The 13,626-nt window shown below is 50.3% G+C and overlaps 1 protein-coding gene across 4 annotated transcripts in view; it reads left to right on the forward strand.

Moving 5' to 3' along the window:
* Positions 1-13,626, forward strand: part of LOC119967526 (protein argonaute-1) — a 175,913-nt gene that overhangs the window by 64,553 nt on the left and 97,734 nt on the right. For all 4 annotated transcript variants that reach the window (XM_038800218.1, XM_038800199.1, XM_038800209.1 and 1 more), the window contains 2 exons: positions 1,180-1,361; positions 11,207-11,343. In XM_038800218.1, the coding sequence (XP_038656146.1) occupies positions 1,180-1,361; positions 11,207-11,343 (319 nt within the window). The remainder of the gene's footprint in view (positions 1-1,179; positions 1,362-11,206; positions 11,344-13,626) is intronic.

Raw genomic sequence — 13,626 nt, forward strand, 5'->3', positions numbered from 1 at the left:
TGGGGCATGATTGTGATGTATAAAATAATGAGGGGTATAAAGAGAGTAGACAGGAAGAAACTTTCCCCCTTGGTGAAGGGATCAATGACCAGGAGGCATAGATTCAAGGTAAGGGGCAGGAGGTTTAGAGGGGATGTGAGAAAAAACATTTTCACCTGGAGGGTGGTGGGAGTCTGGAACTCACTGCCCGAAAGGTTGGTGGAGGTAGATACCATCGTAACAGTTGAGAAATATTTAGATGTACACTTGTGATGTCAAGGCATGCAAGGCTGTGAGCCAAGTGCTGGAAAATAGGATTAGGATAGTTAGGTGGTTGTTTTTGACTGCAGTAGACACAATTGGGAGGCACAGTGGTTAGCACTGCTGCCTCACAGCGCCATGGGCCCAGGTTCGATTCCTGGCTTGGGTCACTCACTGTGCGGAATCGGCACACCCTCTCTCCCCTTGTCTCCGTGGGTTTCCCCTGGCTCCGGTTTCCTCCCACAAGTCCCAAAAGACGTTCTTATTAGGTGATTTGGACATTCTGAATTCTCCTTCAGTGCACCTGGAGTGTGGCGACTAGGGGATTTTCACAGTAACTCCATTAATGTTAATGTAAGCCTACTTGTGACACTAATAAAGATTTTTTTTTTTAATTGGCCGGAGGACCTTTTCTGTGCTGTTGGCTTTATGATTCAATAATATATATGATCATCTAACATATCAATATTTTTATGCTTGAGCAAGGTCATGTATGGTACCTCCTACTGTAAATGTAAATGACACAATCCCAGCATATCCAGAGTTTCCAAATAGATGTCCCCTCTTCCACAACAACATGACGTGCCAATTTTGTGTGTTTGCATACTTTCATTGTTAAGCAAGTAAGCAGTTGTACAAAGCTGGTTTAAGATCACGTATTTTTCAGGTATTTTGTGCATTCTTTAAAATCAAAGCTAATCCGAGGAGATCATTGATGCAAAGCTGCTGTGTTTGCAGCATTCTTTTCACCAGCCCGTGCCAAACAGGGCAAGTGGCACGGGAAGGTTGTTTTGCTGGTCCCTGTGTTAAATGTAGAATTCCCATGAAATTTGTTGCAATCAATCTGGATGGTCAGTCATTTTTAGGTTGCATTGTGAAATTAGTTCCAGTGTGAACAAACTTCCCATTAAGGTTTAATGATTTTTTTTTAAATGTAAGGTTGACTTTGAGGTGACCATCCCTGGTGAAGGAAAAGATCGGATTTTTAAGGTTTCCATTAAATGGTTGGCAGTGGTGAGTTGGAGGCTCCTGCATGAAGCCCTCGTCAGTGGTCGAATCCAGGTTCCATTGGACTCTGTTCAAGCACTGGATGTAGCTATGAGGCACCTGGCATCAATGAGGTAACCTAACATCCTGTTGATTTACCAGATGGGATATATGTTTATATATTTGTTTAAATATTTGATTTAAATTTTTTTGTTTTGGTTTTATCTTTAAGGCAAAAAGAAAAGTTTGAGAAGAAACCGGATAGAAGTGTTTAATATCATAAGGGATCTAGACCGAGTAGATATAGAGAAACTATTCTCGTTGGTGGAAGGGTTAAGAATCAGAAGGAGCTGATCTAAGGTGATGCGTAAGAGAACCAATGGCAAAATGAGGAAAAACACATATGGAGTCACAGTTTAGGATTTGGAAAGCATTGTCTGAGTGTGGTGGAGGCAAAGTCGATAGTGGATTTGAAAAGAGAACTAAATAAACACTTAAGGGTGCAGGACTATGGGATAAGGACATGGGAGTGGGACCAGCAGAATGCTGTTGCAGGAATTAAGGCGGCATGAACACAATGGGCTGAATGACCTCCTGTATTGCAACATTTCTATGATTCTGAAAGTCAGTTTTTCCGATTTTGTAAATCCGTTAATACAAGTTGGGAGAGGGGCAGCACGGTGGCGCAGTCGTTAGCACTGCTGCCTCACAGCGCCGAGGTCCCAGGTTCGATACCGGCTCTGGGTCACTGTCCGTGTGGAGTTTGCACATTCGCCCCATGTTTGCGTGGTTTTCACCCCCACAACCCAAAGATGTGCAAGGTAGATGGATTGGCCACGCTAAATTGCCCCTTAATTGGCTAAAAATGAATTGGGCGCTCTAAATTTATTTTAAAAAAAATACAAGTTGGGGGAAAGCATTATGCATTTTAGAGCATTTAACAAGGATGAGGGTAGTATAGTGGATGTGGTCTACATAGAATTATTAAGGCATTTGATAAGGTCCCACATATGTACATAACACATGGCAGGCTGGTCAGATATGTAAAAGCCTATGGGATACAGAGGAACGCGGCAAGTTGGATCCAGAACTGGCTCAGTGACAGGAAACCAAAAGTAATGATTGACAGATGTCTTAGTGAATGGAAAGCGATTTTCAGTGAAGTTCCACAGGGCACAGTGTGGTATGTAATAATGATTTGGACTTCACCGCTGTGCGAGAATCATGGGTTTGAGCCGGGGGGGGGGGGGGGGGGGTGGATAGTGTTTACAGGAGGTGGAGGGATGTGGGGCTGGTCAAGGTGAGGGATTTATATTTGGAGGAAGGGTTCACCAGTCTGGAGGAGCTAAGGGAGAGAGTAGAACTGCCGAGGGGTAGTGAGTTCAGGTATCTACAGGTTAGGACTTTGCACGAAAGGTCTGGAAAGGGGTTCCCTAGATTGCTGGGATACACCCTGCTGGAGCGACTGCTGCTTCCAGATGTGGAAAGGGAGGGAAGAATTAGGGATATATATAAGTGGCTGGGGGAGCAGGGAGGTGAAGATCAAGGAGAAATAGGAAGTGGAGTTGGGAGGGGAGATCAATTGGGGAGTATGGAGTGAGGTACAGTGAAGCATAAACGGGACCTTCTCTTGTACAAGGATGAACCTGATACAGTTGAAGGTGGTGCACAGGGTGAATATGACTCGGGCGAGAATGAGTGGGTTCTTTCAGGGGGTAGCAGTTGAGTGTGAGAGGTGTGGGCGGGGGCCAGCAAATCATGTGCACATGTTTTGGGGTTGTGAAAAATTGGGAAGATTCTGGGCGGGAGTGTTCGCGGTCTTTGCCAGGATAGTGGAAGAGGGAGTGGACCCGGACCCTTTGGTGGCGATATTTGGGGTTTCAGAGAAGCCGGAGCTCATGGAGCGGAGGAAGGCCAATGTCACGGCCATTGCCTCTCTGATTGCACGGCGACAAATTTTGCTGGAGTGGCGGTCGGCATCGCCACCGGGGGTAGCACCATGTTTGGGTGACCTGTATGACTTCCTGCGGTTAGGGAAGATAAAGTATGAGTTAAGGGGCTCAGCAGAGGAGTTTGAGAAATGGTGGGGAATGTTTGTGACCCTGTTTGAGGAGAAGAATCTGTAAAAACTGTATAGTTGATTGTTGGGAAGAATGTTTCCCGGGGTGTTTACTTGCTGTCACCTACTTTGAGACGAGTTTGAATAAAATGCATTTTTTTAAAAATACAAAAACAAAAAACAAAATTGATTTGGACTTAAATTTGGGAGGCATGATTGCGAAATTTACAGGTGTCACAAATATTGACCGTGTAGTTGACAGTGAAGAGGATAGCTATAGACTCCAGAATTATATCAATAGTTTGAGTGGGAAGTAAAGTGGCAAACGGAATTCAATCCAGAGAAGTGAGGTTATGCATTTTGGGACAACAAACAATGAAAGGGAATACTCAGTAAATGGGAGGGCATTGAGAGAGGTCGAGGAACAGAGAGACCTTGGAGCGCATGTCTACAGGTCCCTGAAAGTGAAAGGACAGGTAAATAAGATGGTAAAGAAGGCATTTGAATGTTTTTCTTTATTGTACAGGGTATAGAATACAATAGAGGGGATGTAATGCTGGAACTATATAAAACGCAGGTTATGCCCCAGCTGGAGTGCAAGGACATGGATTTACAAGATTGTTGGCAGGGCTGGAAAATTGCAGCAATGAGGGAAGATTAGGCAGGCTAGGATTGTTTTCCTTTGAACAGGGGGGGGGTGATTTGATTGAGGTGTACAAAATTACGAGGGACCTAGATAGAGGGGCAGGGAGGACCAGTTTTCCCCGAATGGAGAGGTCAATTACCAGGGGGCACAGATTTAAGATGACTGGGAAAAGAAGTCGAGAGCATATTAGGAAACACTTTTTCCTGATAGTTTAATATAAACTATTGCAGGGGTTAAAAATGGCAGGACACCACCATCAGAGAGTGGTAGGTATGTGGAATTCACTGCCCTGATTGGTGGATGAGGCAGAAACCCTCACCTGGATCTGCACCTGAAATCCTGTCTCTTCAAGGCTCCGGACTGGGTGTTGGAAGGTGGGCTGGGACGGTGGCTAATTTTTTCAGCTGGTGCAAGCATGATGGGCTGAATGACCTCTTTCTGTGCTGTAACCTTTCTATGGTTCTATTTAAAATAAGCATGTTTTTCTCATACCGATGTGTGTGGCCTATGAAATAGAAATTAATTACTTACATTAAGCATAGGAAATGGTTCATTTCTTTCTTTTGAAATATACATTGTTGCTTTTATAGTTTCAGTAAACTGTTAATATTTTATCAAGCCCATTAGTCTTCAGATGTACATTTACGCACAGTTTGAGGACATTGTATGTTTAGAGTACACTCAGACATTTTTCTGGAAATTTTATCAAGCCACTGTACAATTGAGAGCTGGGGCTGGATTCTCCATTAGCCGGGCAGGGAATAGCTTCCGACGCCGAAATCGAGGTAGATGCCGGTTTGACGACAAATCAGGATTCTCCGGACCCCAAAAACGACAAAATCGCGGCGCCCACAGCACAGCCTGAAAGTACAGTGGGCATATCATTAGCGGTCTTGGCAACCGATTCTCCGGAGCCTCAGGGTCTCAGATGGGCCAATTTCCCGACGGCATGTTTCTAATGTGCTATAAAAAATCCTGAACTTGGCATGCTGGCTGCGGCGGCAGAGAGAAGGTAGGAAGTGGTGTGGGGTGTCTGCGGGCTTCCGGATCGGACTCTGGTCATGCTTTCGGCGGGGGGGGGGGGGGGGGGGGGGGGAGCAGGCCGAGAAGCCGGGGCGGCCATTTGCTGGCCACCCAACCCCTGGGTACATGCAGTGACAACGGCCATATGGATGCTCCACCCTCACCCCCACACCACCCAACTGGCAACCACCCACCGGGGGACCATCCAGGGCCACAACGACAGCCCCCAGTGAGGGTAGTGCCATCCAACAGTGCCCCTGACAGCAGGGAAGGGCACCATGACCGAGGGCACCGACAGGGCCGGCATGTGGAGATGCTGGGCATGCGAGGTTGGGGCACGAGGTGACAACCGGGGCCACCATGCAGCTCCAGCTACCTGATTGAGCACGGGTGTGTGCGCCATGATAACATGTTTGCCTTTCACCCTCTGCAGAAAATTATGGCTTTTGGGCATCAACCTGGAATGCTGGCCGCCGTGGCAATGGTCGCTGCCCTGAATGCAGCCCTGTGGCAGCACGGGCGGAGGCTGCAGCAGGTGAGCGGGCTGCAGAGGGACAGGTGGAAGCTCCTCAGGCTGGAGGGCCAGCTGCCTCACAGGACGAGGAGTAGGTGATGCCAAAGAGGCGGCGGATGTGGCCACGCGTATACCGCGACCGTCCTTTGAGGACCTTCCGGACCGGGCATGCAGAAGTAGCCGCGGTTGAGCAGGGAGACAGTGCAACACATCAACCAGATGATGGCACACCTGGCACCGCAGGGGTATTGGGGAGGACACTCGTTCCTGGTGGCCGTCATGGTGATGGTCGCGCTGAGGTTTTGTGTAACAGGGTCCTTCCAGTTGCTGAGTGGGGACCTGTCTGGGATCTCACAGGTGCATCCGCGCCGTCACTGACGCTCTGTATGCCCAGACGGTTCGGTACATCCAGTACACTGTGGACCACGCCCACCAGGATGCCCAGGCAGTGGGGTTCGCTGACGTCGCCGGGATGCCCTGGGTCCAGGGGGTCATCGATGGGATGCATGTCGCCCTACGGCCACCGGCGCATAACAGGCAGCTGTTCACCATCAGGGGCTACCATTCGATGAACATTCAGGTGGTCTGTGACCATCAGATGTGGATCCTGCACTTCTGTGCCCGATTCCCAGGCAGTGTATATGATTCTTTCATCTTGGGGCACTCCGTGATCCCCGACATGTTCGAGGGACACCCCCCTCCCCCCAACTGTGGGGCCAGTTGCTGGGCGACCGGGGTTACCCGTTGCGACCGTGGCTAATGACGCCTATATGAAGGCCACAGACTGAATTGGAGACCCGCTACAATGATGCTCCCATTGTGTGACAAGGGGTGTGGTCGAAAGGTGCTTCGGGGTCCTGAAGATGTGATTCAGATGCCTGGAACACTCTGGAGGGGCCCTCCAGTACGAGGCCGGGGGGGGGGGGGTCGCCCGCATCGTGGTGGTCTGCTATGTCCTCCACAATATAGCCCAGCAGAGGGGCGACGTGCTGGAGGAGGATAAAGAGGAAGGGTGGGCCTCGTCGGACGAGGGGAAGGGGGACAATGAGCGGGACATGGGGCCTGGTCAGGCACGGAGACCGCACAACGTTATGGCCAGGGCCAGCGCGCATGGGACGCCTTCGCGGAGACATGTTTCACAGACTAGGGGGGGGAGGGTGTTCGCTGGCCAGGGGCACGGATACACCATACCACACCCCCTCACCTCCCACACCACCGAACACCCTCATCTCCCACACCACCAAACCACCCTTGCCTCTCACACCACCAAACCTCCCGCATGCACACCGCCTCCGTTATATGTACCTGCGGCCCTACTAGCTGGGGGCACTGGGTCGGCAGTGACAACGGGTCTGGTCCATGGGATGGAGGATGATGACAGCCTTCTCTGCGATGAGCTCCGTGCTCAACATCGTTTGACAATGTCCAACTCATGCCTACAGTCGCACCTTCCCCCTGGTGATCCCTGCGTGCTTGCTGGCCAGCCCATCACACAGCCCTATCGAATTGCTGGGGATGGGGTGCCGGGGCGGGCGGGAGGGGGGGCACTACACTGTCAACCCACCGGGCCTTACTCGTCCTACACCCCCCACTTCCACTGGCCAGCACTAACTGTCCCACCCCCACACCCAGCCAGGTTTGAATGGTATGACCATGTGTTTATTGTGAACAAACATATACAGCCTATGCCCTAGCCCCTATAGCTAGACTGTGTCCTGCACCCGTGTCTAACTTTCTGGCCTTACAGGCCCTAGCATTACACCTCGGTGCTTCCCCAGACGGTACAGCAGGAATGGAGACGGACTGCTGTGACTCCTGCCCAGTGATGAAGGTCCCTTTTGGCGCACATCTCCTGTGGCGGCTTGGCCTAGATGGGCCCAACTGCTCCTCGGGCATCCTGGTTGGCGTGATGCTGTTCGGTTCTGTCCGCTGCCCACTGGCATGGCCCCAGCACCTGCTCCTCCCTTGGTGTGCCCGGTGGTCCCCGGGCTTCTCCATGGGACGGGGATGCGAGCGGAGCCATCCCCTGAGGCCCCCCCTGACACCTGGCGCTGCCAGTTCTGGAGGTCCTCTCTGCTATTGACAACGCTCAAAGCCTTGGAGCACAGGGAGTGGCCCATAACACTCTGGGACAGCATCACTCCGCGACTGTGCCACCACCCTGAGGGTCTGTGCCACATCAGCGAGTGTGCCACGTCTCTCATGGCGTGGGAAGCATCCCTCAGGGCATGGGCCATATCTGCCAGTGAGTGGGCCACGTACCTCTGAGGCTGGATCACCTCCCTCTGTGTCTGCGCCCCTCTGGCCTGCACCTGGACATGGCCGCCGCCGCTCACAGCAATGGCCTGCTGTGACTGGGCCACGCTGAGGAGTGCCTCTGCTATCTCCAGCTGGCTCTGGCACATGATTGCCTGTGAGAGAGCACCCCTGTCCTGGGCCTTGGTCCCCGCCTGCACAGAATGCCCCAGGCCTTGCACACGCTGACCCATATCCGACCCCATCGCCCCCATTGTCTCCACCGGGGATGCCACCCGTGCGGTTTTGGCCTGGGTGCTAAGCGTGACCAGCACTACCCCCTGCTCCCACAAGCGGGTTAACTCCTTCACCTGCCCCAGTAGGTGCTGGAAGCCGGCCGTCATCCCCTCCTGTAGTCCCTTGGTCTCTGTCTGCACCTGGACTGGATGTTCCAGGAGCCCGGAACCCATCTGGCTGGCAGCTGGTTCCTGGGGTTGACCTGCCCTCTGACCGTCCGGTCCCTTGGCTACTCCTACCTCCACCTGCTGTACCAGAAGCGATGTGTGGTGCGCACCAGATTGTGGCCCAGGAGCCTCTTCACTAATGTTCCCAACCGCGTTGATGGTCTCTCTGAGATGGTGGAGGGTGTTAGAGACAGCTGTGATGGAAAATCCGTGTCCTCCTCCGACCCGACCTCTGGGGTCTCCTGAGTCTCGGGCAGAGGGCTGGTGTCTGAGCTGCTCTCCCCATCGATCCTCTGCCGTCCGGGGGGGGGGGGGGGGGGGGGGGGGCAGCAGCTCTGGCACTGGGTGGGGCTTGGGGTCCTTGATGGGCTAGCCCCATCTCCGGCAGGTCCTGTCGGACAAAAGGCAGGCTTCTTGTATGGTTAGACAGCCGGATGATGATGAGGGGTGGGGGTGGGGGTGGGGTGAGGTGTTTGGGAGGGGGGGGGGGGGGGCACACGTGTCATAAGGATCCGCAACTAGGCAGGGGGTCTCACTTCGTCGTGCACCGCCGACCTCGGGGGTTGGGGGGGACAAACTCAAACAGCGACACTGTTAGACAGTTCTGTGCATGCAGCCCAGGGGTTGGATGGCTGATGGGATCAGTGGCCAGGGCACACAGCCATTGCGGCTGGCAGATGGGGCAGGGAGGGGGCCGAATGTGGCGGTCCGGGTCACGTGTTTGGGGGGGAGGGGTGTTAGTGCCGGGGCACAGCGCTGCCCACTCTGGCCGCCCTGAGGAGGTTGTGCAGTTTTTTTCTGCAGTCGATGCCAGTCCGGGCAACTTTCCTGACAGCGACTCCCAACTCCCCCCAGGCATGGCGAGTGGCACCGCCTGAGGAACTTCTCCTGTCCCGGGGTACCGCACCATCCACCTCTCCTCCACGGAGTCCAGGAGAATCCACAGCTCAGCATCACGGAAGTGCATCATGTTGGCTGCAACGGTGTGGGGGTGGGGGAAAGGAGAATCTCTTGAGGGCGGCTGCAGCTGTGTGTCAATCAGGAGCCGGCAAATCCGCCGCCGTTCCGTGTGAAAAGTGTGGCATTTCCCATGACACCCATGCTAGACCTTTTGGAGTGTCTGAATACCTTCACTTGTGGCACCGTTTTTGCCGTTGTAAAACTCCACGGTTTTCACGACGGCGTCAGCACTTAGTCTCAAAATCGGAGAATCCAGCCCCTGATGTCTCAAAATAATAATGACCTGATATATCCAAGTATTTTACTACAATGTGTTTGTTTTGAGGACAGGTCCAGGGGTCGGCAGTTGTCCTAGGTTCAGCTACATTTTGGTATGTGGAAAGACTGCACATCCATCACAGAGTCAATTGCATCAAGTTGTGCTAGCCTGAGGGCGGCGCAGTGGGTTAACCCTGTTGCCTCACGGCACCGAGGTCCCGGCTCTGGGTCACTATCCTTGTGGAGTTTGCACATTCACCCTGTGTTTGCGTGGGTTTCGCCCCCACAACCCAGAGATGTACAGGCTAGGTGGATTGGCCACGCTAAATTGCCCCTTAATTGGAAAAAATTAATTGGGTACTCTAATTTTCAAAAAAAGGTTGTGCTAGCCTATTCATTGCCACTCCTGTGGCCGGACCCATGCACTGAGCTGGTCCTCGGCATTGTAAGTCTGATATTTCCATTGTATTGGAGACTAGGCCAGAGATGGAAACTTGAGTAGCATATGTGAATGAAGATTCCTTGCTGAATCCAGCCCTGCATTAATTTTTTAAAATTATATTCTTTCATGAATGTGGCCATTGCTGGATCGGCAATTTATTGCCCTTGAGATGGTGGTGGTGTGCTGCCTTTTTGAACTCCTGTAGTCCATGTGTTGGAGGAACACCAAGAGAGTGCTAAGGTTTTGACCCAGCGACCATGAAGGCACAGTGATATAGATCCAAGTTGAGATGGTGTGTGACTTGGAAGGGAATTCCCAGGTGGTGGTGTCCCCAAGCAGCTGACGCCCTTGTCTTTATAGATGGGAAATATCACTGGTTTGGAATGTTTCTGTTCATTTTTATTTGCATTTTCCAACGTTGCCTCGCAATTATCAGCTCACAGAATGTTTGAAAATTGTTTGAGAAAAGTACTGCAGTGCTCTGGTCTTTGAAATGTTTTCTTGATGAATAAACATTCAAAAACTAAAATCAGTCAGCTTTGTTTAAGAACCATCTCAAATTTTGCTTAAATCTTAAATATCCTCAAGTTCTGAATTAGAGTGCAATATTTAGAAAACACTTTGATTAATATACAAGGGATTTTAATCTGGCCTGAACATTTTATATTAGAACAAAAATATGAAGTTTTAGTTATAGTTGACAGCTAGATAATTACAACCACTGATATGGTAGCACAGTGGTTAACATTGTTGCTTCACAGCGCCAGGGACCCGGGTTCGATTCCCGACTTGGGCCACTGTCTGTGCGGAGTCTGCACATTTCCCTGTGTCTGCGTGGGTTTCCTCCGGATGCTCCAGTATCCTCCCACAAGTCCTGAAAGACGTGCTTGTTGGGTGAATTGGACATTCTGAATTCTCCCTCAGTGTACCCGAACAGGCGGCATTGTGTGGCGACAAGGGGATTTTCACAGTAACTGCATTGCAATTTTAATGTAAGCCTACTTGTGACACTAATAGAGATTATTATTATTACTTGAGTTGGCTTCACTATTTTATTTGGTCAAGGCCAATCTGATCTTCTAATTCCCCATTAAGTTGCATTTATTTTCATTTTTTGAAACCAACAAATCTTTCTTGTATCGTTTAAAGTTTCATGAGGCAAAGGTGCTAAGAACTGCATTCATGCATTCATATCTACAAAGCTGAAACAGCATGCAACAGTAAATAAGCGTAAGTCTGAGCATTGCTTGCCAGTTTGCCAGAGTTTGGAAAGAAGCATGTGGCCCTAAGGCCCTGCTTGGCCTCAGTCCTGCCACAAATCCTACAGTATGCCAGAAATAATACTCACCAAATCAATAACTACTCTCTTTAATTCCAGGTATACTCCTGTTGGTCGATCTTTCTTCTCTCCACCTGAGGGGTACTATCACCCGCTGGGTGGAGGTAGAGAAGTCTGGTTTGGTTTTCATCAGTCTGTCCGACCTGCCATGTGGAAAATGATGTTGAACATTGATGGTAATGCATTTCCTGTTGAACTGTTGAATTGATTGAAAATGCAATGCTCGATCTGTGATTGAATAAGTGACACTGGCTCAAATATGAAGAATGGCCACTCAAGATAATGAACTGCATTTGTGAAACTATACCCTGAAAATGATTAATATTTTTTAGAGTGGTGGGTGCTTTTGCTGTCAATGCCATTGTAGAAAGCAACTGGTCAGGTTAGTTCCTATTATGGTCCTTTTAGTCCCATTTTGCCTGTGGCATCCTGCAGCTTTAATTTTCACAATGTTCATCTTCATATCAACATAAACTAGTTGTTTTTGTGTAGGCTGGCTTGAAGAGATCTTTTATGCACATGATCTTGCCTATTACTGAAGGCCTCGCTGAGATCAGTAAACGAGGTGGCATCAGCAGTGCCTCTTTGAGAGATTAGTTTTAGAACCATAGAATCCCTACAGTGCAGTAGGAGACCATTCAGCCCACCCAGTCTGCACTGACCCTTTGAAAGAGCACCTACCTCGGCCCACTCCTTCACTCCAACCCCATTATCCACTTAACCGACAGTTCAATTTTATCATGGCCGAACCACCTAACTTGCACATCTTTGGACCATGGGAGGAAACCGGAGCACCCGGAGGAAACCCATGCAGACACGGGGAGAAAGTGGAAACTCTATAGTCACCCAAGCCGGAATTGAACTCTGGTCTCTGGCGTTGTGAGGCAAAAGTGCTAACCACTGTGCCGCTTGTGCTGTTGACATAAGCATTGCACCAGCATAGCTATTTCCATTATCTTTTTCATAATATCATGGCATTATCTATCCTGTGCCAACCTTCCAGAATTGTCCTGTAATCTTCAGAAATTGAACATTACTCTTCTGGATTTACTGCAAGCAACATGGGCGATCAGTCATAAGGACAGTAAATTAAATAAGTTTTTCATTTCTGTTTATTATAATATTGGGTAAATTATATAACTGGCCACCGTGGTCAGAAGTGGTGGGTGTGTGGTGAAACCTTCAGGAAAACACCCAACCAGAATTGGCATCATGGGCTCGGGACACAGAATCGCAGAATTTACAGTGCAGAAGGAAGCCATTCGGCACATCGAGTCCACGCCATTCAGAGAGTCAGTAGGAAATACATCCTCGCTCATCTAAGAGCATTGATGAAAGAAGTCAGGACTTCTATTCTCAATTGGGCACATGTCCCGTCCTCGCAGAATTTACAGTGCAGAAGGAGGCTATTCGGCCCATTGAGTCTGCACTGGCCCTTGGAAAGAGCACCCTACTTCAGCCCGCACCTCCACCCTAACCCTGTAACCCAGTAACCCCACCTAATCTTTTTGGACACTTAAGGGCAATCCATTTAACCTGCACATCTTTGGACTGTGGGAGGGAGAAACCCATGCAGACACAGGGAGAACAAACAGACTCCACACAGACAGTGAACCAAGCCGGGAATTGAACCTGGAACCCTGGAGTTGTGAAGCAACAGTGCTAACCACTCTGCTGCCGTGGTGCCCTGGAGGGTCTGGAGTGCGGCCAGCTAATTTGGTTGGCCGGCAGTTCTCCAGCCCTTCCAACCACAGCGCTGTAGTGATCAGAAGAGGTAATGCAGCGCTGTGCCTGGAACTAAGTGCAGGGAGTCTGAGTGAATAGATACTGGTGTCTCCAAGAGGGGAGGATATGGGACGCCTGACATCTGGGGGGGTGCTAGGGGGCACTTGGGGATAGGCATGAGGGTGAGGGAGGTCTAGGTGCCCCTGGCCCTTAAGGGGGGGTGCCCCCAGTAAGAAGGGGGGCTTCTGTTGGAGATCCCCCTCCCCGCTCAAGACCATTTTACTGTCTCTTTCACCCCCCTCTCTCAAAAAAAAGACCTTTAAGTGGCCACAATGGCCTTAATTGGGGAAGGGTGGGCTTCTCCCAGGGCCCTGCCCAACCCACCTTAAAATTGCATCCAAATTGGGGCGGGATCCCGGTGAGGGGGAATCCCATCATGTAATTTCACACTCCACTTGCCTCAAAATGTGCCAGGGTAGAGCAGGTGAGAGGAGCATAAAACTCTGGTCTTGGTCTTGTGTGTTCTATTTTCCTCCTCCCAATTCTCTCAACAGGAGAATGAATGCTCATGAATGTCCACTAGTCTTTCAATTAACAAAACTCTAATAAAATTATGCAGATACTGACTTAATGCATTGTGTGTTTGAGTCATGATGCAGTTTTATGTTCTGATACACACATTCTAACTTGCTAAATTAGCTCAGAATGATTGAAAGTTGGTAGTAAAATTGTAA

Source organism: Scyliorhinus canicula, chromosome 1 (genome assembly GCF_902713615.1).
Source record: "Scyliorhinus canicula chromosome 1, sScyCan1.1, whole genome shotgun sequence".
Classification (NCBI taxonomy): Eukaryota; Metazoa; Chordata; class Chondrichthyes; order Carcharhiniformes; family Scyliorhinidae; genus Scyliorhinus; species Scyliorhinus canicula.